General features: G+C 45.4%; 1 protein-coding gene across 2 annotated transcripts in view; it reads right to left on the reverse strand.

Moving 5' to 3' along the window:
• VCL (vinculin) overlaps positions 1-23,794 on the reverse strand; it is a 349,916-nt gene that overhangs the window by 129,874 nt on the left and 196,248 nt on the right. For both annotated transcript variants that reach the window (XM_078642750.1, XM_078642749.1), the window contains exons 12-14: positions 5,436-5,635; positions 4,805-4,933; positions 635-784 (exon numbers count right to left, since the gene is read on the reverse strand). In XM_078642750.1, the coding sequence (XP_078498876.1) occupies positions 635-784; positions 4,805-4,933; positions 5,436-5,635 (479 nt within the window). The remainder of the gene's footprint in view (positions 1-634; positions 785-4,804; positions 4,934-5,435; positions 5,636-23,794) is intronic.

Here is a 23,794-nt window from a genome sequence, read left to right on the forward strand (position 1 = left end):
AATTTCTTTATTTTTTACACACATACTTCTTATTGCCTTACTAGCCCTTCTCTGCCACCTAGAGCCTTTAACCTTGTGTTTAAGCCACTTAAAGTTTAGATCTAAAATAAAAAGTACCTTATTGTTAAGAGTCTGACCTCATGAACTAGCCTAGCTGTTTTATCACAATCGCTCAGAAAGAAGAATAAAACCATATGCTTCCAATGAACATTTTTTTTAAGTGGGGAAATTTAACTGTGTGATGAGGATAAATATTCGGAGGAAATCCTTCTAATGTACAAGCATAGATGCAAAGTGGCTCCATTTTATTGTCAATGCAACAATGAAGCCCCCAGTGTGCAGTCACTGAAATAATGACAGCTCCCAGTGTAAAGTCACTTCCGCCTAGCTCAATGAAATTTGACTCCAAGATGTTCTATGAAAACAAATACAGATTATGTGGTAAAACTATCAAAAGGATTTGCTCGATAAAATGTTGAAAAAAAAAATCACATGTTCCCTTAAAAGATATAATGTGAGATAAACGGGCTCTTCACACATTTTCCACTGTACAGAAAATCAGCTGACTTTGCTAGGGTACTGACACAAAACCATATACAAACCCAGGAGATATGTGCTGTGAGGGCCAACCCACCTGGGGAGTAAGTTCTCTGGACGTCTTGACGGTAGCTTGGATGCCTTCTACCGTAGCGATATTAGCAGTCCCTACTGCTGCTGCTTTATCTGCTGTAGCTCCAAGTCGAGCTGCATGGTTCTCAAAGTTAGCGGACCGTTCGATAAACACCTATTTCAACAGAAGAAAACAAGATACAGTTATCACAAGCTGAGAATTAGAAATGAGTGCTGGGAGAGAAAAATAGAGGTAAGGCCAGAAACAAATGTCACAACAGAGAGAACGCCACTGGAGAGAAAAGGGAGGTGAGCACAGCAAGGAAGTTAGGTGATATTGCGTAGAAATGGGATAAGCAGTACTTACTTAAAATGAGAGCACCACTATTGACCTGCAGACTTTGGCTCTTCACTTTGTACTTAAGTTTTAATTTCTTAAATATGATCCTTCACTATCACTGTTATTGTACTCTTTCAATTTGAATTATAATTCTTTGGAGTAGATGAAAGGGGTTTCAAATTGTTCTGGTTATAAATAGGGCTTTTTTATTAAACATCAAGTTGAGCTTTAATGTGCCCTTTAGAGTTTATTTCGTACAGTTCATTCGTAGAGTGGCATATTGTTAGTGGTCTGAAAATTCTACTTGTGTATGTAAAACTAAATCAGATTCCATGAGCTAGAGAAGGAATCCACTCTATTTTCTTGGTTTATGCTGATAATTAAAGTGACTGGAATCCAACACTGACTACTAAACGTCGTTCTTTGGTGACCTGGAACCAACTCAGGTACTTTTGGTCTCCCCATGGAATTTCAAGTCTTGAGTTCCCCATATGTTTCAAATATCCTGTCGTGAAATGCCCATATGGTTTAGAAATTATATATGCTAGCACTCCTGTATGTTTAGAATTTTAATGTCAAGTATTTTTGCATTCCCAGAAATCATGCATTGTTCATTACTTAGCGACTCCTGGAGGATTCCTACAGCCCAGACCCAAGCTCAGCTTTTTTTCTGTGTTCTCTTCCTTGGCCAGCTTTGCTTGTATATCTGTATATTCGGAGACCATAATTCTGCTCAGTTCCTGAATTTTCCCTCTTTCATGATCAACACAGTACACATTAATTTCTTATGTAGTATCTAGGGAGTCTATCTTAGCTATAGTGTCTGTTTATTTTAGTCAATACACATGAGGTTTCTTTGCTAGGTTTGCTATATCAACTGGTAGTTGACGGTCACAGAAAGCTTTTAAGATACTGCACTTATGTATGGGGTGAAGGAAGCCAGCATTAGCAGTTGAGGGAAAGGCACAGACTCCGAGGCTTCAACTCTTCATCGCAGAGTCCTTGATATTAGTTGGGTTGAGCACAAAACAAGATGAGCAATCAACATACCATTATCAAGGACTGTTTAAGAGAATCCCTTTGAACTAGATTTAGGTTTTCTTAGGCGCAGATATAAGCTTTTTTAAATAAAATAGTCTGTTAAACTGCAATATACATTATTAAATTAAATAAACGCTATTGAAAAGTTAAGCAAACCAATTGCAACATGTAAATAAATGCATAATAAGATTCATAGTTATCTGATGTGGTAAGATGTTATATTTTATAACTAAGGGCTTCAAACTTTTTCAAAACAGTAGAGAATCCACACATGGGAGCATGTACACTTACTATAAATATGCATATACAATTCCAATTGTTCATTTTAATGGATTACACCCTCAATGGAATTTTAATAAATATTCTGTAGTCTGACATGCAATCTATCTGCGGGAAAGGTCTTCATTTTACAAAAATGGTAAAACGAATGAGATTGACGATCTCTTGGTAAGATATTCTAAATCCTTTTTGACTGATATCTCAAAGGCAGATCTTTTTGGAACACATTTGGTAGGGAATGGTTCCCATGTCTCTATCGCACTAAGTGCACTGCTCTGGTCTCTACACTCATTTATCTGAGTTGCTAAAGTCCCTGATCATTGCTTCTCACGTATTAAAACTTATTTTAAGTGTGGACAGGTGATCATTTTTAAATGTTCATTGTTGGACAAGAATTGAAAAATATTTTACCATACACCAACCCTCCATTTTTGACCATAGGATAATTCAATTTACACTTTATTGCCTGAACCATCATGCTGGAAGGCAGATTTTAAAAAGTTCTAAACTACGGCTCTCATAAAACGCAAAGAACGTTTGGGTCCCATATCAATATCTCTACTTCATACAAGACCAGCAGTGGGCTTAGGCCTCTTAAGTGATTAGGATTAGCAATGGAGATAGAGCAATATTCATGATTAAATTGAACTAATGCACCTGATGTAGTCATGGTTCTAAAAACCACAAATTATCTAAATGCTCTCATCAACTAGATTTATGGAACATTAAAAAAATAGCAGTTTATTCACAGGAAGCCAAAGAAGGTCTTTAAATGAAGAAAAAACCACAATCCTAATGGCATAGTATGCAACACACATTCGGGACGTTGTGAATTTTTTGAGATTGGAAATTTGACAGAGCTTTCAAAGACTCCAGCTGGTAAAGAGAGAAGATCTTTTACCACAAGAGAGAGGATGTAATGTAAATAACAAATAATAACATGTTTCTCTTTAAAATGATGGACCAATTGGAGTTTGGGGGGCACATTACCTATACAAACAAAATGAAATGACTTCAAAATATAGTTACTGCTAAGTGGAACAATCTGGACACCAAGGATCTACGATCCCAGTGAGGGTGCCCCATTTATATTTTCTCGGAATTTAGTTCAAACTGGTTTTATCCAATGCTGCAACACCAGTAAGGTCAGCTGTCGGGGCTACAATGATAAGTGATATTTCAAGAGACCAACGCTGCCCACATGTAGACCTCAAGGTTTAAACCACTAGACTATGAAGAGATGTATTTATGTTATGTGCAGAAGCTCCTGGCCACGCAAAACAAGTACAGAAACAGAAAAAGCAGCTTCCATTGGTATTTCCCCTACGCTTGAGTGCATCAGACAAAGCTGATAAGCTATGGAAATTATTCAATTTTCAGTCAGAAATGTACATCTTTCTGATCTTCATGTACCTTCATGGACGCATCAGAGAAAGAAGCTCTCTGCGGTGTAACCTCATAAGGAAAGTATCTATTATGTTTTACATTGCTTTTACAAAAGTATGGAGCCAGTTCTACTAAGTAATTGTGCAGGTTGCAAATAAGTCGATTTGCACCCATAAAATGGATTTCGGTTATCTACTAAACTTTGCAAAGTTCAAAATGGGCTTACTGACTTATTGTGAAACATAACTGGGAAGGGGCAAGAAAGGATCATTCCCTCAGAAGTGTGACTTGCAATGAAATTTATGAATCTTTTTTAACAGTTTCAGACTACTTAAAGGAGGAGGAGGAGGTAACTCATCTTCAAGGGGAATGCGGTCCCTGTTGTATTGCTGCCAGTGACGTCTTCCCAAGGAGTAAACTTTTTTATTTAATAAAACATCACCTATTCTTTTAAGTACCAGGAGCTGCTTTAAAAAAAATAAGTTCTAGTTGGGCAATGCAAACATGGTGATGGATTTCTGCTGTTCTTTGAAGACCGCCTTCCATGTGTTTGTAGCCAGCCACAGGTGGTGGCAAATAGTGACTTGCGTAATTAATATTCATTAGGCAGGCCTTTTTGTGATTCTCTGCAATGGTAAATTCTGCAGCGCAACTTATCCATACAGAGGCTTCATCGCAAAATCAGAGATAGTCACAAACAGTCGTACACTATTTCCCCTCTGAGTCTTTTAAGAGATTCAGTAGGCAAGGAAATATCCCATTTATTCTTGATGCTCAATGACAGTAGGCTCATGGCTCACTTTAAGCAGAACCTACCAATGTCCACCCAAGATGGACTCTTGCAATTCACCCCCACCTGTGTCACACAACACAGTTTTTATAACTTGGAGAGGCTACAGATTGGATGGCCAAGCGCCTGTCTGATCAGAGGCAAATTCTACTTCTCTTGCAATCAGTAATCTCACTCTACCGTGTGGTGAAGAACAAGATAATAGAAAGGATAGTGAGGCACACTTCATTTCAAACCATACAAAAGAGGTAGTGCACTCAGTTTCCTGTAACTAGCTTTACTTTAGGCAATTCAGACCAATGGATGCTGCTCACAGAGATAGAGGATTTAAAGGGTGAATATAGATAGGGTCTGCTCACCTCCTCCCGATTGGGAGCATCCGGAGGGGACGTAGCTGCCACAGCTAGTAGCTTGATGGGTGTCGTAGTATCACTGAAAACATCGGACACCTCCTGGGTCATTGCCTCTTGCATCTTTGCTTTCAAATCCTTTCAAGGTCAGAGAGAAAAGAAGAAAAAAATGTTACTTTTTAAGTAAAGTATAACATTTAGGATCCAAAAGTCAATTCCTTCCACACACGCATCACACAATAACAGAATGGCAACACTAAATCAAAAATATAGGACAACAGCAAACTATGGGTTGGCCAGACAACACTATTTTGAACCAAGATGGGTACTAGTCTATGTACTCTACCAGCCTTTAGCTCTGGCTGTGTATATGTCAGGCCTCTATGTGGTTGGCACATTTGGGCTGAGGGCAAGGATCTATCTCTGCTACTCAGTCATTTGTGTGCAAGATTGGCAGGCTGGGAGAGCTGACTGCTAACATTTGGGCTTGTGTAAAGCTCAACACTTCGGGCAGTACAGTGGTCTTTGCCCAACACGAGGGAGTTGTGGTGTGTGTAGCAGGCTGTCCTCTACACTTAAGATCTGGTTTGATTGTAAACAGTCTTCTGATGTCAAATCCTTTGGCATACACAACATTCACCTTTAAAGACTCCTGCAGCTGAGCTGCAACTGCCCTGGCTTGGGGAGAGTCTCCCTCCCCTCTAGCAGCAAGCTCTGCCAGATGTCCAGATAACTGCTCCACTCGGTCACACTTTGCCAGCATGTCCTGGCGGTAGGGACCCGTCATGACGTTTGCCAGCCGACGGCCTTCAGCAACTAGACCTCGGATAGCCGCCTGACCTGCAAAGGAAGAAAAACAATGTTATTGATCTAAAGATGAGGAGGATGTGTGGTTATATTTTCCTAATCAGCCACAAGTAGTAGCAAAGGGATAACAGAGTCAATCAAATGCTACCTAGAGGGAGAGAGGAAAAACATAGGATACAAGATTTGTAGATCTTATAAATAAAACAATTCTGCTTTCGCCAGGTTTTATCTCTTCTTTTTTTGGTGTAGAACTGTTTTGATTCCCTGTCGGAGGCTGACCACAGACAGACAATTAACTATGTATGTGTGCGCGACACAAATAAATAAACCTATCAAAGGCCAAAAGTTCAGAATGACAAAGCAGGGATGGTGGGTTTACCCTATAGTGGAAAAGAAGCACTGGGGTTGGAGAAGAGTATGCAATCCTTGACTAACTCAGGATGCTCCCGCACCTCATCCCGCATCCTTCCCACCAGTAGAAAGAATAACAAGATTTCTGGGGATCACCAAGGACATGGGGAGGGTAGAAGGCCCATCACATTAGACAACCAAGCTCTTCAAAGACTGTTCCAATGTGTGATGCTTGTAGGAGGCACACAGAGCTGCCACTGATGCGACTTTGCACCTGTCTGGATGCACATAAATGCACTGGAAGCAAAAGATACTTGGAGGAATAGTATTTTAGGATGCTAAAGCCTTCCCAGTAAACTACTGTGATTTAGAGGCCTGCTTTCCAGCAATGGCCTGCTGGACATGAGGTCTCAGAGGGAAAACATCTATTACAACGAAAGGCACTACAACGAGTGCCTTTACAAAGCAGTCAGTGCCATGAGTATGACGTTACCACGAGTTCCATTGCAACGCAAGTCATTACGACTTGCTTTAGGAAATGCGGTGTTGGATTTTAAGTCCAACACCTTCCCTACTGATAAACCGACTGGAACTGGAATAGTAATTTAGGCTATTCCAAAGTCCAGCGTTTCCCTAAAACAAGTCATTGTAATAAGTTGCGTTGTAATGGAACTAATGGTAACGACACAATCATGGTATTGACTGCCTTGTTAAGACACATGTTGTTTTGGCATGCGTGGTAATAGATGCTCTTCATCTCAGAGGCTGTCGAAGGCAAATAGCCAATTGCAACTTGTGGAGCACGCTTTCAGCACATGTTGAAAGAGTGAAAAGAATGCCTTTTTAGTGTCTCCATCTTTACACATGGCACACCACATTTCAAAAGCATTTTCTTCCAGGAGGCCAGGCACTCATTGAAGCTTAACAGAAATCTGTGACCGCTTGATTATTACATCCTCTTCAGAAAGCATAACACGTCTCTCCTCTTCCATTTGTTTTTGCCTCTCTTCTCAGGTCTTTTGTTCCACACATCTAGATGATGTGGAGATAAATAAAAAGATAACTATTTCCAGGCGTTTCATGGACGATGTTATCCGCACAATTCCCAAGGTAGGCTAGGCCATTTTATTGGACATTTGCTGCATGTGCAGGTTGCTGGTGCAATTAGCAGTGGTTAATTAGACCTTTTTATAGCACATTTCCACAGTATCACTATGTCAGAGGAAAAATTTAGAAATTAGCCATACTGTTTCAAAGCAGCTTCCAGAGTGTATAAAAGATTGTCTTGTGTCTCATTACTAAAGGGGCTTATTCAAAGGGAAGGAAACTGCACATGAAAACGCCTCTTCTCCATGGTAGCCACTTTAAACAAGGGGACCCCTAACAAAACATGCCACTGGGCATAGAGAAGGCAAGCCTTTATATAGCTTCACGCTTCACTGTGCACTGAGGTTGGTATTACTCCAAATACACACTGAAACACTAGTGAACCTTATTTGAAATGTTTGTCTCTAGTCAGGCCAGCAGCGAACTGTCCTTAGCTTCTCAGGGATCACATTTAGATCTGGCTTGGCAGCGCAGCGGACACTAGAATTTCTATGATCAACAGGAAAAAAGCTTTAAAAAGCTCTGTGGAGCGATAGAATTGGGCTTTGCCCACATGTCAATCTTCCTAAAGGATTTAACTGGGGAGAAAGTTGCATACATACACTGAAAAAGAGTGCTTGTGTTGCACAAAAGATGCTGCATACAGTAAGGTTAAGTTTGTTATGGTGAAAAGCCAATGATAGAGTTTGTGTATTGTTTTGCCAACTGTAATTCAGTACATATTTGTAATTGTATAACTGTGTTATATAACTTACTTCCTTTATGCATCTATATACCTTCCATGTACTTATGCATCTATATATGTATAACTTTTCTTCAAATTCAGCATATCGAATGCACCACTTAATTGCTCACCCTATACCTCTCTCAATATATCCTCTACCTCAACTCTCTGACTCATCGCAAACATCTTTCTACTACTCCTTGCAATGCACTAACCTATTTCTCACTCTGGACCCCTATCGATATATCCTCTACCTCCACTCACTCATTCATCCCAAACCCCATACCACTACTATGATCTCCAAAATAACCTTTTCTAAACTCTTAGCTACTCTACCACTCCTTGCATTATCTCATAACTCTTTCACTCATCCCAAGCCTTCTCCTACTGCTATGACCGCCAAAACAAAAAATGTCTACATCCTTCCCTCTTCTATCCCTCCACTATCCTTTTTAATCCAAATACCTTACTAACATATCCACCACTCAAATTACATTCATATTTCCCTATACTAATTCACCACTAATCCTTTATGGGTTCCAGAGTAGCGTGCTACTCACCGGCAAAGAAAGTTTCAACACCCCATCAGTAGCAAACACTATATAAAATACAATTACAATACAATACAATACATAAATGCCCTTTGCAGACTTGTTGTGCAACAGCAAAACATATGGATTTCAAGTACAAAAGAAACGTATGATTTTCTGCTGCAGCTTAGGCCTCCACGCCATCAAATGAAAATAAAATAGCATTCTAAAGGAGATTGGCTATTAAAGCGAAAAGATCTAAGGAAGCCTTAATGACATGCAAGGAAAGGGCATGCTCTAAGAAAGACTGGCATCAATAGCATGATCTAGTATGTCATATATCACAAATTTATCATCTGGAGAAGAAGACATTGGAATCTTCAACATCTTAGAGATTGATTATAATTTAGAAATTACATTGTTCAAAGTTCTTCCAGTCAGAATCAGATGAAAATCAAATTGTCTCCACAAAAACAATGACCTCATGCAATTGGTACTCTATATTTAGGAAGCGGAGATCTAGAGAGGGTGTTCCATTTCTATATTAGGCACACTTAAAAAAGACCTATAGTGTTTTGGTTTTACTTTAGAGTCCCCAAGATTTTCCCTCAAGGGATGTCTGCACATCAAACTGTTGTAGACACCATAAGTGGATTTATGCCAGGTGACAATCTTTTAGACACTGATCTTTTCCTAGTTGTAGAAGAGTGCAGAATTACTAGTATTTCAGGGTTGTGGGTCCAGACAACTAAGATGATATTCTTCAAGGTAAATATGTGCTAGTATCAATGACGGTTGCAACATAAAAGATGGTTTTATCAAGTAATACATTCCTCAATGCAGGAGTTTTGGGCACTGAATAGAGATGGTATATGTCAACTGATCCATGGAGTAGATTCCTCAATGAGTCCATGCTGGATATTGAAGGAAGTCTCAGTATATTCTGAGGGAAAGAACAGGGATTTCCTCTATTACGTGGCAGGCAGCTAAACTGAATGCTTGTCTATCATTTCCTTTTCAGCAGAAGCAAAGGGTGGTGATACACCTATGTCAGAAGAAGCCAGAGTTCCCGGAAAAAGATTAATTCTAGTGTGAATAAGCCTCCCCTTCGCTCCATTTAAGAGTTTCAAATGTAATGCATATTTACAGCTCTGCAAGTCATGTTTGTAAGAGGCGAAAAAGAAATGGAGAGGCTATTCCTTCGGCCAAGCTTCCTACCTTATTTTGAACTGTATTAAGATGGAGAATTTTAGACAGAACAAACTAAGCTTCTGAAACAGAATCAAAGGAAGTGAAGTTAAATTACAGAAAAAAAACATTAATGGGAAAAGACAGATTAAAAAAAAGCTAGGCAACATTCAAAAGCTTCCTCCCTGAAACCTCAGGACTATGAGGAGCCCAGACCTAATACCACCCTGAGACGAGGAGGGTCGGACTGAAGACTGTACGAACGTACCTGTTGCAAGGGAATGTATGAACGACCCATCTCCCCTCTCTTTCTTCCGCAGCCTGAAGCCTGGAAGGATGCAGAGCCGCAACCATATTCACGAGAAGACGACAATGGTCCGTGTTTCTTTAACTGGGCCGAGTTTTCACCAAGCCCCGCCCCCTCGGATGACGCGGAGGACGCAGGACGTTCAAATCCAGGAAGCGGATGGAGTCCCGTGTGTTCCACCACCGGAGGAGAGGAGTTCGAGAGCGTAGAGAGAGCGGTGAAGCTTAGCGAGAAGAAAAGAACAGACGGAGAGCCGACCGGAGTATCAACCCACAGTCTACTGGAGCCAGGAGGCCAACGACACTGCGACTCGCCCAGCCATACTTCCGAAGAAGCGTGGCTCACACAGGTACGATCGCGTATCTCGGGTTGGGCGGGGAGGAAGGGATTCACGAAGCCTTAATTGCCTTGATCCGGAACTCCCGATTTTCCTGCCCTGAGCACCACCATCACCTATTTGTTAGAAGCGTGCACCATGTGTCTCCTCACTACCCTTCCCTCACGCGTTTCACATTTTGAGCACCAGACTAAATCCAGTCTCTCCCTTTTCTCTTTCACGCCGGACCTCTGCGAGCCCCTGCCAACGACTACGTCATCCTGGAGTGGAAAAGACACGGAAAGAGTTGGAGCTCCTCGCTGGGCTTAATCTTCGGCCTCATATTAATATCGCCACTCATGTCAAAGGACATATTCTGGACCAGATTTGGAGCACCAATATTGACATAGCCTCACTTATCTCTCCGTGTATCTGGTCGGATCATTTTTTGATCCAGTTTAGCATTTCTGAGCCCAAAACTAATGCGACTACTAAACAGGGACTTATCAGGAAATGGGGTACTTTTGACACTCCAGCTTTTCTGGAAAGTCTAAATTACTCTCAACCGGGCCCAAACATCGACCTTAATTCAATCGCGTCTGATGTCTCCAACTGGCTCAATGTCGCCAGTGACATTCAGGCTCCTTTAAAAGAATGCAAAACCATTCGTCATTCTAATGCCCATAAATGGTTCTCGTCTGATTTGAGAGGAAAAAAACGTATTGTCCGACAAAAGGAGCGAGCTTGGAGGAGGACTTATAATACTCTTGACAGGACCAGTTATCTGGCCGCACGTGCTGACCATATGAAAACTATTTCGTCATCCAAAACCAAGTTCTTCTGTAACTTAATTGAACAGTCTAATGACAATCCCAAGGAGATTTTCTCCATTGTCAATAAACTGTCGAATCCGAGTAGAACTGAGTTCACGCCGGTTGCCAATCAAGATTTCTGTAACACCTTGAATCAATATTTTCTGGACAAAATTGCCACAATTAAATCCAGCATCCCTGCCACTACCCTTGTTTTGTCTGCCCCCGCTCTTGCCTCTAACGCTCTAACTCTGGACCACTTTCCTCCACTGGATGTTCCAGCTTTAATATCCTTATTGAATAGGGTAAAATCAGGTTCCCCCCGTGACTGCTGTTCCCCTTATATATTAAAGATGGTATCTGCCGCCTTTCCTACCCCGGCTCTAACACTTCTCAATACCTCCTTGTTCCAAGGGATAGATAGTACCCAAATCCTTTAAGGATGCAGTTTTGTTGCCCCTTTTGAAAAAGCCGGGAGTGGATCCTACTACTCTCTCGAATTACAGGCCTATATCTTTGCTCCCGTACCTGGCCAAGGTACTGGAAGCACACGTCACTTCCCATCTTTCAAATTTTATCGAACAGTTTGACGTTTTACACATTTCTCAGGCCGGCTTCCGTCCAGCCCATTCGACTGAGTCAGTCATCGTAGGGGTCCTAGACTCTTTGCGTTCTAGTGCAGACTTGGGAATCCCTCAGGCGCTGGTCCTACTTGACCTGTCGGCCGCGTTTGACACTGTCGACCACAACATCCTTCTCGACCGTGTCAGAGCCGCGGGCATTTGTGGCCTGGCCCATGATTGGATTAGATCTTTCCTCTGCGACCGCACTCAGGCGGTCGGCCTACCCCCTTTTTCCTCTCACAAACTGCATACCACTTGTGGAGTTCCCCAGGGCTCCTCACTGTCACCTGTTTTGTTTAACATTTATATGCTTCCTCTGCTTCAGTCTCTTCAGTCATTTAAAGTTACCACTTTTAACTAAGCAGATGATCTGCAACTCACTTTCACAATTGATAATTCCCCTGATTCGATTCACCAATTTCAGAACACCATGCTCCACATCTGCCAGTGGATGGATGAGAACCAACTCAAATTAAATCCGGGTAAGACGGAACTGGTTTTGTTTGGCAATAGTCAATTGCTCTGGGGCCCTCACTATTGGCCATCTACATTGCCCCCCCCCCCTGTTCCGTCTAAATCAGTTAAAAGCCTAGTGGTGCTCATTGACAGTGAGCTCTCTTTAAAACCACAGATCAACTCAGTTGTGTCTACCTGTTTTTTCCAATTGCGGAAAATAAAAAAGATCAGTCAGATGCTCACTCGACCAGCCCTGACCCAGGTAGTAAGGGCACTGGTGTTGTCTCATTTAGACTATGCCAACGCCATCTATCTTGGCCTCCCCCTCACACTCAGCAAACGTCTGCAGATGGTACAAAATCAGGCGGCTCGACTTATACACCGCCTCCCGCGTTGGCAGTCAGCCAGACCTCTTTTGAGGCAACTTCACTGGCTCCCGATTCAACACCGTGTCACCTTCAAATCGGCCTGTATAATTTTCAAATCCCTTCACACCCGCAGTCCTAAGTTTATTCAGAAACTTCTGCTCAGATACACTCCCTCCCGTAGCCTCCGGTCTGCGTCCCAAACTCTCCTGATTGTTCCTCGTTTTAAGCTTTCGCGAAAGGGAGGCCGCAGGTTTGCCACTCTTGCTCCTAAGCTGTGGAATTCTCTCCCCTTGGAGATTCGCTCCTGTATTGCTCTCCTTCCATTCAGGAAGCTTTTAAAGACATGGTTGTTTACCCAGGCCTCCGCCTAATGTTTGATGGTCTTTATAGTAGAGTTAGTCTCCTGTTGGTTAGCTCCATGAAACCCTTGGGTGAGCGAGCGCTTTATAAAACTTTGATAAGATAAGATAAGATAAGAGTTCCCCCAGAGGCCGTGATTCACCAGAGAAAAACACCGAGCCACCACTACCTTATTACAGACTTGCTACACGCAGGAAACGTATCCTAAGACCAATAAAACCCAGTTTGACCCCATCTAGTGTCCCTGCGTTTTCATCAAGCCCGCCACAAGTGGTGGAGAACGCGGGCACTGAAGTAGCAATCTGTACACCTAAGATGGAGGCCTCAATTCAACACTTGGTGAAGTGACCAGAGCAGCTCCGATAGGCTGTGGAGCAACCACTAACTTCAGCCCAAGCGGACAGAGACACTTTTAAGAACATGATTGCAGCCCAAATAGAGGGGTTACATAAAATGATGGTGGACCCACCTACCCCCACATATCGTGAACCAAGGAATCCTCCTTCAGGGCCCTCTGGGATATCCCTTCAGAAATACGTGTCAGGGGAGGACCCGGACGCCTTTTTGCTTAATTTTGAGAGAGCCGCCCTAGCTTGCGGGGGGCTGGTAGAGAAATGGCCGTTTTTTCTGGCCCCTCTGTTAACCAGAGAAGCTCAAGCCGCCTACCAGGTGGCCAATGCCACAGGGAACACCCCCTATGCCACCATAAAAACCATAATATCGGACCATCTTGGACTCGACGCAGAAGCGTACCGGGTGCGCTTCAGAAAAGAGAGGGGAGCGCCAGGAGAGAACCCAAAGACCTTGTTCTTTCGTTTAAAAATGGCAGCGGACAAATGGCTCAGCCCAGCTTCCAGCTCCAAGGAGGAGATAATGGACAAGATTTACCTTGAACAATATTTAGAGGCCTTACCTTACAATACCCAAAAATGGTTACGCCAGCATTCCTATTTAACCACGGCCCAAGCAATGGAGATGGCGTCCACATACGCCCGGGCCCAACCTCGGCAAAATCCATGGAACCTCGAAAAAACCACTTGACACCCGACAATCAAAAATGAGAAAAAAACACGCCTGAACCTTGAGACGACCACCCAGCACCCCATAAGCCAAAGATTCCCAGCTTCAAAGGACCTCAATGCTTTGAGTGTGGGGCATGGAGACACATTGCCCGACTCTGTCCTCAAAGAAAGGCGACCGAGGAGCCTATGGAGGTGGGATACGTCCCCAAGTCTGTTCTTTACTACGCTGAACTGGGAAGCGCATACCATGTAAGTGTGAATGGGAGAAAGATCAAGGCCCTCCTAGACTCAGGTTGCAAGCAGTCGGTTATACAAGGGGTATGTATAAAGCCCAGTTAAGTTATTCCCAATACCATGGTCTACATCAGATGCGTTCATGGAGATGTAAGGCCTTATCCGGTGGCTAACATACCCTTAGACCTATCTGGAGGCAGTACACATGTCATAAGGGTGGGCGTCTTAGAGACACTACGAGAAGAAATAATCATTGGGACAGATACTCCCAAGTTCCTCGAACTTTTTGCACATACCCTGAAGCTCCATGCTCCCAAAGAACCCCAAGAAGCGAGAGAAAACCTCCCAATCCCTGCTTTCATAACTCCGGAACCCTGGACATCCGATAGGAGTTTTAAGTTCACCAAAGCCAACAACGCCACCCTTTATAATGCATGGGAACAGGCACACATCACAAAGGACATCCCTAACCCAGGGTTTACCCACTTTCTCATTAAGGATGGGTTGCTAGATCGGCAGGGGAATAAGGATGGCCCACTCCAACTCCTTGTCCCTATCACTTTTAGAGAACAGATTATGTTCTATTCCCATACTCACTTATTAGCGGGCCACATCGGAAGTGAAAAAACCACAGAGAACGTGTTAAGCATTTTTATTGGCCAAGTATCTATAAGGATATGAAAAAATCATTCTCAATCCTGTGATATCTGTCAAAGGAAAAATACCCACCGTCCCCCAGCAGTACCCTTACAACCTCTTCCGATTATAGGGACTCCCTTTGAAAGAGTAGGGATGGATTTAATAGGACCCCTGCTCAAAACCAGGAGAGGGAACCAGTACGCTCTCGTTATAGTGGACTACGCCACTAGATTCCCCAAAGCCTTTCCCCTGAAAGCCCCCACCTCACGTATTATAGCTGAGAGGTTTATTGAGCTGTTCTCCCGTGTGGGATTCCCAAAAAAGATCTTAACTGATCAAGGCACACCTTCTGTATCCCGACTGATGCGGGAAGTGTGTAGACTGTTGGATCGCCGACAAGTTAGAACCTCAGTATACCACCCCCAAACGGACGGTCTCATCGAGCGCTACAATGGGACCCTCAAGTCGACATTAAAGAAGATGCTTTCCATGAATGGGAGAGAATGGGATCTGATGTTACCTTTGGCACTATAAGTAATAAGGGGGCAGACTCAGAGTAGCATTGGTTGTTCGTCTTTTGAGATGCTTTATGGACGCCAACCCAGAACGCTACTTGAGATGACCAAAGAAGCGTGGGAGAAAGAAGAGGCAGGGGAAGAATGCGGCATCCTGGAATACACCCAGACCCTAAAAACCAAATTGGGGGAAAAAAGGGAGTTGGCATATTCCAATTTGGAGAAGAGTCAGGAAAAACAAAGGACCTGCTACGATAAAGGGAAGAGATGGAGAAGACTCGAGTTGACGATTGGGCACTGGTGTTATTACCCTCATCCACCAAGAAGTTCCAGGCGGAATGGATGGGACCCTACAAAGTTACCGGGACCGTTGGAAAGACCAGCTACAAGATCCAGATATCTCCCCGAAAGACCCAAATCTATCACATAAACATGCTGAAAAAATGGATTGGGCCTCCGCCAAAGAATGCCCATCTCACCTTACCAACAGATTCTCCCTCTACATCTACCCTGGGACAATTGGTGATAAATGACGACCTCAGACAAAAAGAGAAAGAAAGCCTACATGAAACCCTGTTACCTTCTCATCCCTTTTTTCTGATACTCCTGGGAAGACATCCGTAATAGAACAAAGGATTGAGACACCCCCTGGGGCTATCGTCAAGCAACGACCATATAGGATACCCGCGGCCAAAAGGCTGGCGGTTCAAAATGAAGTTCAAGAAATGTTGCGCCTAGGGGTAATAAGACCGTCCAGGAGTGATTGGTCTTCACCAATAGTAATGGTGCCAGAACCAGATGGAAGCACAAGGTTCTGCATGGACTTCCGCGCTCTAAACAATCTTTCTTCATTCAACGCCTATCCTATCCCCCGAATCGACGAGCTTATCGAGAAGCTTGGAGAAACCAGATACATTAGCACGTTGGACTTGACCGAAGGATATTGGCAAGTACCATTACGGAAGGAAGACCGCACGAAAACGGCATTTGTAACACCAGATGGCCTGTTCGAATTTAATGTCCTACCCTTTGGCCTACATGGGGCCCCGGCAACATTTCAAGGCCTAATGAATGAAGTCCTAAGGGAGTACCAATCCTTCACATCCACCAAGAAGTTCCAGGCGGAATGGATGGGACCCTACAAAGTTACCGGGACTGTTGGAAAGACCAGCTACAAGATCCAGATATCTCCCCGAAAGACCCAAATCTATCACATAAACATGCTGAAAAAATGGATTGGGCCTCCGCCAAAGAATGCCCATCTCACCTTACCAACAGATTCTCCCTCTACATCTACCCTGGGACAATTGGTGATAAAGGACGACCTCAGACAAAAAGAGAAAGAAAGCCTACATGAAACCCTGTTACCTTCTCATCCCTTTTTTCTGATACTCCTGGGAAGACATCCGTAATAGAACACAGGATTGAGACACCCCCTGGGGCTATCGTCAAGCAACGACCATATAGGATACCCGCGGCCAAAAGGCTGGCGGTTCAAAATGAAGTTCAAGAAATGTTGCGCCTAGGGGTAATAAGACCGTCCAGGAGCGATTGGTCTTCACCAATAGTAATGGTGCCAGAACCAGATGGAAGCACAAGGTTCTGCATGGACTTCCGCGCTCTAAACAATCTTTCTTCATTCAACGCCTATCCTATCCCCCGAATCGACGAGCTTATCGAGAAGCTTGGAGAAGCCAAATACATTAGCACGTTGGACTTGACCGAAGGATATTGGCAAGTACCATTACGGAAGGAAGACCGCACGAAAACGGCATTTGTAACACCAGATGGCCTGTTCGAATTTAATGTCCTACCCTTTGGCCTACATGGGGCCCCGGCAACATTTCAACGCCTAATGAATGAAGTCCTAAGGGAGTACCAATCCTTCACATCGGCTTACCTGGATGATATCATAATATTCAGCCCCAGCTGGGAGAGTCACCTCAAGCACCTACAGATTATACTTGGAGCACTACAGAAGGCAGGCCTGCACGTAAACTCAAAAAAATCCCGAGTGAGCTATCAAAAACAGAAGTACTTAGAATATGTACTAGGACAAGAAGTCATCTAGCCCCAAATAGAGAAGATCAGGGCGATTGCAGAGACCCCTTTTCCCAGGAATAAAAAAGAGATGAGAGCTTTCCTAGGACTAATAGAGTACTATCGCCGATTTATTCCCTTGTTTTCGGAGATAGCAGCACCCTTAACAAATACCCTAAAAAAGGAGTCCAAATCTCAAGTCCATCTCCATCCCACCCCTTCCATGTGGAAAGCCTTTAACTCTTTAAAGAGGGTGATAACCACCAGTCCTGTGTTGTCCTCGCCTAACTTTGCCCGGCCTTCTATTCTCCACACTGACGCCTCGGATTATGGGGTAGGGACAGTTTTATCCCAACTTTCTCCAGAGGGTGTAGAGTATCCCATACTCTATATAAGTAGGAAGCTTTTGCACAAGAGTTAAAATACCCCACAATCTAGAAGTGCCTTGCAATAAAATGGGCTGTAGATAAACTGAGGTATTACCTCGAGGGCCACCCATTCACCCTCTACACGGACCACGCCCCTCTCCAGTTGATGAGCCGAAACATCTCTCATAATCACAGGGTCCTTTGTGGTTTTTGTCCCTCCAACCGTTCTCCTTTATGGTGTGCCATCAAAAAGGAGTGGAGAACGGCAGTGCGGACTACCTCTCAAGGTTTCCTCTCCCCGATCGGGAGAATCCAGGGGGGGTGGTGTGCGACGAGGAGGGTCGGACTGAAGACTGTACGAACGTACCTGTTGCAAGGGAATGTATGAACGACCCCATCTCCCCTCTCTTTCTTCAGCAGCCTGAAGCCTGGAAGGATACAGAGCCGAAACCATATTCACGAGAAGACTACAATGGTCCGTGTTTCTTTAACTGGGCCGAGTTTTCACCAAGCCCCGCCCCCTCGGATGACGCGGAGGACGCAGGACGTTCAAATCCAGGAAGCAGATGGAGTTCCGTGTGTTTCACCACCGGAGGAGAGGAGTTCGAGAGCGTAGAGAGAGCGGTGAAGCGTAGCGAGAAGAAAAGAACAGACCGAGAGCCAACCGGAGTATCAACCTGCAGTCTACTGGAGCCAGTAGGCCAATGACACTGCGACTCACCCAGCCACGCTTCAGAGAAGCGTGGCTCACACAGGTGCGATCGCGTATCTCGGGTTGGGCGGGGAGGAAGGGATTCACGAAGCCTTAATTGCCTTGATCCGGAACTCCCGATTTCCCTGCCCTGAGCACCACCGTCACCTATTTGTTAGGAGCGTGCACCGTGTGTCTCCTCACTACCCTTCCCTCACGCGTTTCACATTTTGAGCACCAGACTGAATCCAGTCTCACCCTTTTCTCTTTCACGCCGGACCTCTGGAAGCCCCTGCCAACTACAACGTCATCCTGGAGTGGAAAAGATGCGGAAAGAGTTCCCCCAGAGGCAGTGAGTCACCAGAGAAAAACACTGAGCCACCACTACCTTATTACGGACTTGCTATACGCAGGAAACGTATCCTAAGACCAATAAAACCCAGTTTGACCCCATCTAGTGTCCCTGCATTTTCATCCAGCCCGCCACACACCCTCATCTTTGAATTTACACCCCAACATCGGTTCTCCCTTCTAAAGACTAAATACCTTGTTTTTGTGAACTATTTCTGCTACAAGATTTGTAAAATAGACAATCTTTTCCCTCTTGTGTTTTTAGTTTAATACGGGACTCTGGATTCTTGATCACTGGCCTCGAAGGTGTAAAAGAAGCACCAAAAGGAATATGCTACTTACAAGTATGCATCTGTTCTTGGCATGTAGGGCTGCTGACATTCATATCTGTGCATAGATGGCCACCTAGTGTTGGGTCCGGATGATTGCACATTGTTGTCCTGGAAGAGTCTTCGAAGTATCACGAGATAGGTGGCTCCTCCCCTGGACTACAGTGCTCATGGGCATCCTCTCCATCCTCAGATTGTTTTTCGCCATTGTGGCAGAGATGGAGTATGGTACAGTAAGAGATGTCCATGCAAGAAAGTAAGAATGAATGCTACAGCTGCGTCAGGCACCGGGGAGGAGGGTGGGCGATAGGAATGTCAGCAGCCCTACATGCCAAGAACAGATGCATACTGGTAAGTAGCATATTCCGTTCGAGGCATGTGGGCTGCTGAATTCATATCTGTGCATAGAATGTATAGCAGTCTCTCCCTTAGCGGTGGCTACCTGTGCCAGCTACAGCAGTCTGAAACAGAGTTTTTAGAACAGCCTGTCCTACAGCTGCTTGCTGTTTGGAATGTACATCTACACAATAGTGTTTTGTGAAAGTATGTATGGTAGACCATGTGGCTGCGCTACATATTTCCTCTAGAGGAATGTTTCCCAGGAAAGCCATGGATGCCCCTAGTTTGCGTGTAGAATGCGCTCTTGGGGGAACTGTTAAAGTGCGTTTTGCTTTTAGATAACATATTTGAATGCACTTAACTATCCATCTGGCTAACCCAGTTTTTGAAATGGGGTTGCCTTTGTGTTGTGGTGAAAAGGCAACAAACAACTGTTAAGTCTTTATAAAATCCTTAGTTCTATCAATGTAGTATAGAAGAGCTCTTTTGACATCTAGTGTGTGTAGAGCCCTTTCAGGTACTGACTGTGGATTTGGAAAGAACACTGGCAGTTCTATTGTCTGATTGAACCTCGCCAACCTTGGACTCAAGCAACTGGTGAACACCCCCACCCACTACGCCGGACACACGCTCGACCCAATCTTCTCCTCCAGCAAGTACATCTCCTTGAGCCACTCCACCGGACTACACTGGACAGACCACAGCTGCGTCCACTTCAGCTTCAGAAAGACCACGACTCACCACCGCCCACAACAGGTTTCCCGCAGGAGCTGGAACAAGATCACCACCGACCAGCTCACCACATCACTGAACCAGAACCCTCCCACCAGATCAACGGACCCCAAACAAGCAGCCAACAACCTCACACAGTGGATCACCAACTGCGCTGATGACCTCGCACCCCTGAAAAACCATCCCAGCAGGCCCGGAAGCAAGAAAGCCTCCTGGTTCAACGACGACCTCAAGAACTCCAAGAAGAACGCATGACCGCCCTCAAGCACGCCACCCGCAAACACCACCAGCTGATCCACACCACCAAGAAGTCAGCCTTCAAGGACCGACTAGACAACAACGCACACAACAGCAAGGAACTCTTCAGCATCGTCAAAGAGCTCTCCAACCCCAGCGCCGGTAACAACGACATCACTCCCTCACAAGACCTCTGCGACTCTCTCGCCTCGTTCTTCCACAGCAAGATCGCCGATATACACAACAGCTTCAGCGAACAGACCATGCACCCAACCACAGAACCAACGCCCCCCACCACCACCCTACGCGCCTGGACCCCTGTCAACACCGAAGACACCATCCGCACGATGAACACCATCCACTCCGGATCGCCAACCGACCCATGCCCCCACTACGTCTTCAACAAGGCCGACTCCGTCATCGCACCCCAACTCCGGGACATCATCAACTGCTCCTTCAACACCGCCACCTTCCCGGAAAGCTGGAAGCATGCCAAACTCAGCGCCCTCTTGAAGAAACCTTCAGCAGACCCCACCGACCTCAAGAACTACCGCCCCATCTCGCTCCTCCCGTTCCCCGCCAAAGTCATCGAGAAGACCGTCAACAGTCAGCTTGCCGCCTTCCTCGAGACGAACGGATCCCTCGACCACTCACAGTCCGGCTTCCGAGCCAACCACAGCACCGAGACCGCCCTCATCGCAGCCACCGACGACATCCGGACCCTGCTCGACAACGGGGAAACAGCAGCCCTCATCCTCCTGGACCTCTCCGCAGCGTTCGATACTGTCTGCCACCGCACCCTAGTACAACGTCTCAGCAACATCGGAATCCAAGAGAAGGCACTGGAGTGGATCATCTCGTTCCTTGCCGGAAGAACCCAGAGAGTCCGCCTCCCCCCGTTCAGATCCAATGCCACCGAAGTCATCTGCGGCGTACCACAAGGATCATCACTCAGCCCCACCCTCTTCAACGTCTACATGAGCCCCCTCGCAGCCATCGCACGCCAACACAACCTCAACATCATCTCCTACGCCGACGACACCCAGCTGATCCTCTCCCTCACCAACGACCCTGCCACCGCCGGAACCAACCTACACGAAGGGATGAAAGAAGTAGCCGAGTGGATGAAGAACAACCGCCTGAAACTGAACTCAGACAAGACGGAAGTCCTCATCCTTGGATCATCACCCTCTGCCTGGGACGATTCCTGGTGGCCTCCGGCCCTAGGCAGCGCACCCAAACCAACGGACCATGCACGCAACCTGGGCTTCATCCTGGACTCCTCCCTCTCGATGACCAGGCAAGTCAACGCCGTCTCATCATCGTGTTTCAACATCCTACGCATGCTCCGAAAGATTTTCCGATGGATCCCCCCCGAAACCAGGAAGACGGTCACCCAAGCACTCGTCACCAGTCGACTGGACTACAGAAACACCCTCTACACCGAACCACAACCAAACTGCAGAAAAGACTCCAACGCATCCGCACGACTCATCCTGGATGTCCCCCGACACAGCCACATCTCCGGACACCTGAGAGACCTGCACTGGCTCCCCGTCAGCAAGAGAATCACGTTCCGTCTCCTCACCCACGCACACAAGGCCCTCCACGACCTGGGCCCCAGGTACTCCAACAACCGCCTGACCTTCTACACTCCCACCCGCCAACAGCGATCGACCAACCTTGCCCTCGCCGCGGTTCCACGCATCCGAAGAGCCACCATGGGAGGAAGACCCTTCTCCTACCTGGCAGCCAAGACTTGGAACTCCCTCCCCATCCACCTCCATCGTACCCAAGACCACCTCTCCTTCAGGAAGCAACTCAAGACCTGGCTGTTCGAGCAGTAGCGGACCCCCCTCCCCCAAGCGCCTTGAGACCCTCTGGGTGAGTAGCGCGCTATACAAATTTCTTGATTGATTGATTGATTGATATGAAAATGGTATACCACTTTGGGCATAAATTTAGGGTTTGTCCTAAGAACTACCCTATTTGCATGTATTTGGATGAATGGCTCTTGAATAGTTAGGGCTTACGGCTGGATAACTCTTCTAAGCGAAGTAATTGCTACAAGAAAAGCCACCTTCCATGTTAAAAATTGTAATTCACATGAATGCAACGGTTCAAATGGTGGTCCCATTAGTCTGGTTAAAACGATGTTTAGGTTCCAGACAGGTGAAGGTGCGTGTTTTGGGGGATTATTCGTTTTAGTCCCTCCATGAATGCTTTAATTGCAGGTACTCTAAACGGCGAAAGATGCTGTCTGTTTTGAAGATAAGCTGCAATGGCAGCTAAGTGTATTCTTATAGATGAATAAGCCAGATTGCAACGATGTAGGTGCAAAAGATAGCAAATGATATTTTGCGTTGAAGCATCTAGTGGGTTTATGTCATTGTTATTACAGTAAATGACAAAGCGCTTCCACTTTGCAGCGTAACAAGCTCTGGTAGTAGGTTTTCTTGCCTCTTTGATAATGTTCATACAGTCAGGAGGTAAGTTTAGGTACCCAAACTCTAAGACTTCAGGAGCCAGATTGCAAGATTCAGTTGTTGCGGATCTGGGTGCTGTATGTCTCCATGGCTCTGAGTGAGAAGAGTGGGTGTTAGCCGCAGTCTTTGATGAGGCAACACAGAAAGTTCTAGGAAAGTTATGTACCATGGTTGCCTCGCCCATGTTGGAGCAACCAGGATTAGTGTCAGTGAATGCTGGCGTAGTTTGCGTGCCACTAGCGGTATTAACGGTGCTGGGGGGAAAGCGTACGCAAATTTGCCTGACCAGTTCATCCATATCGCATTGCCCTGCGACTGCGGATGTGGAAACCTGGCGGCAAAGTACTGGCATTTTGCATTTTCCTTTGTGGCGAACAGGTCTATCTCTGGTTGTCCCCACTGTTGGAAGTATGGTTGTAGCACTGTGGGATGAATCTCCCACTCGTGCATTTGTTGGCTGTGTCTGCTGAGCAGATCCGCTATTTGGTTGTCCTTGCCTGGGAGGTGTTCCGCCATGAGAAAAATGTTTCTTTGAATGGCCCACTTCCATATGCTTTGGGCTAGATGTGATAGCTGTGGAGAGTGTGTTCCTCCCTGTTTCTGTATGTAGTACATTGCTGTCATGTTGTCCGTCCGGATCTACACAGTCTTGTTGCATAAATGAACTTAAAACGCCTTCATTGACAGAAAAATTGCCATCTCTAGCAAGTTGATGTGCATTTTCCTTTGTTGTGTTGTCCATAGGCCCTGCACTGTGTACTGAAGGACATGGGCTCCCCATCCTATCAGGGATGCGTCCGTTGTCAACACTATTTGTGGTACAGGCTCTTGGAACAGTCGCCCCTTGCAACGGTTTTGTGGATTCCACCAATGCAGAGAGCTGTATGCACGACTGGTCACCAACACTAGGTCCTTGATCCTGGTTCCACTGCCGTGCTAAGCATTCTTGTAGCGGACGCATATGTAGTCTTGCGTGAGGGACTATGAAGATGCACGAAGCCATCATGCCTATGAGTTGCATAAACACTCGGGCAGAGAGCGAGTGTTGGGGCTTGAACTTTTGGATC

This window comes from Lissotriton helveticus, chromosome 5_1, assembly GCF_964261635.1.
Source record: "Lissotriton helveticus chromosome 5_1, aLisHel1.1, whole genome shotgun sequence".
In the NCBI taxonomy this organism is placed as follows: Eukaryota; Metazoa; Chordata; class Amphibia; order Caudata; family Salamandridae; genus Lissotriton; species Lissotriton helveticus.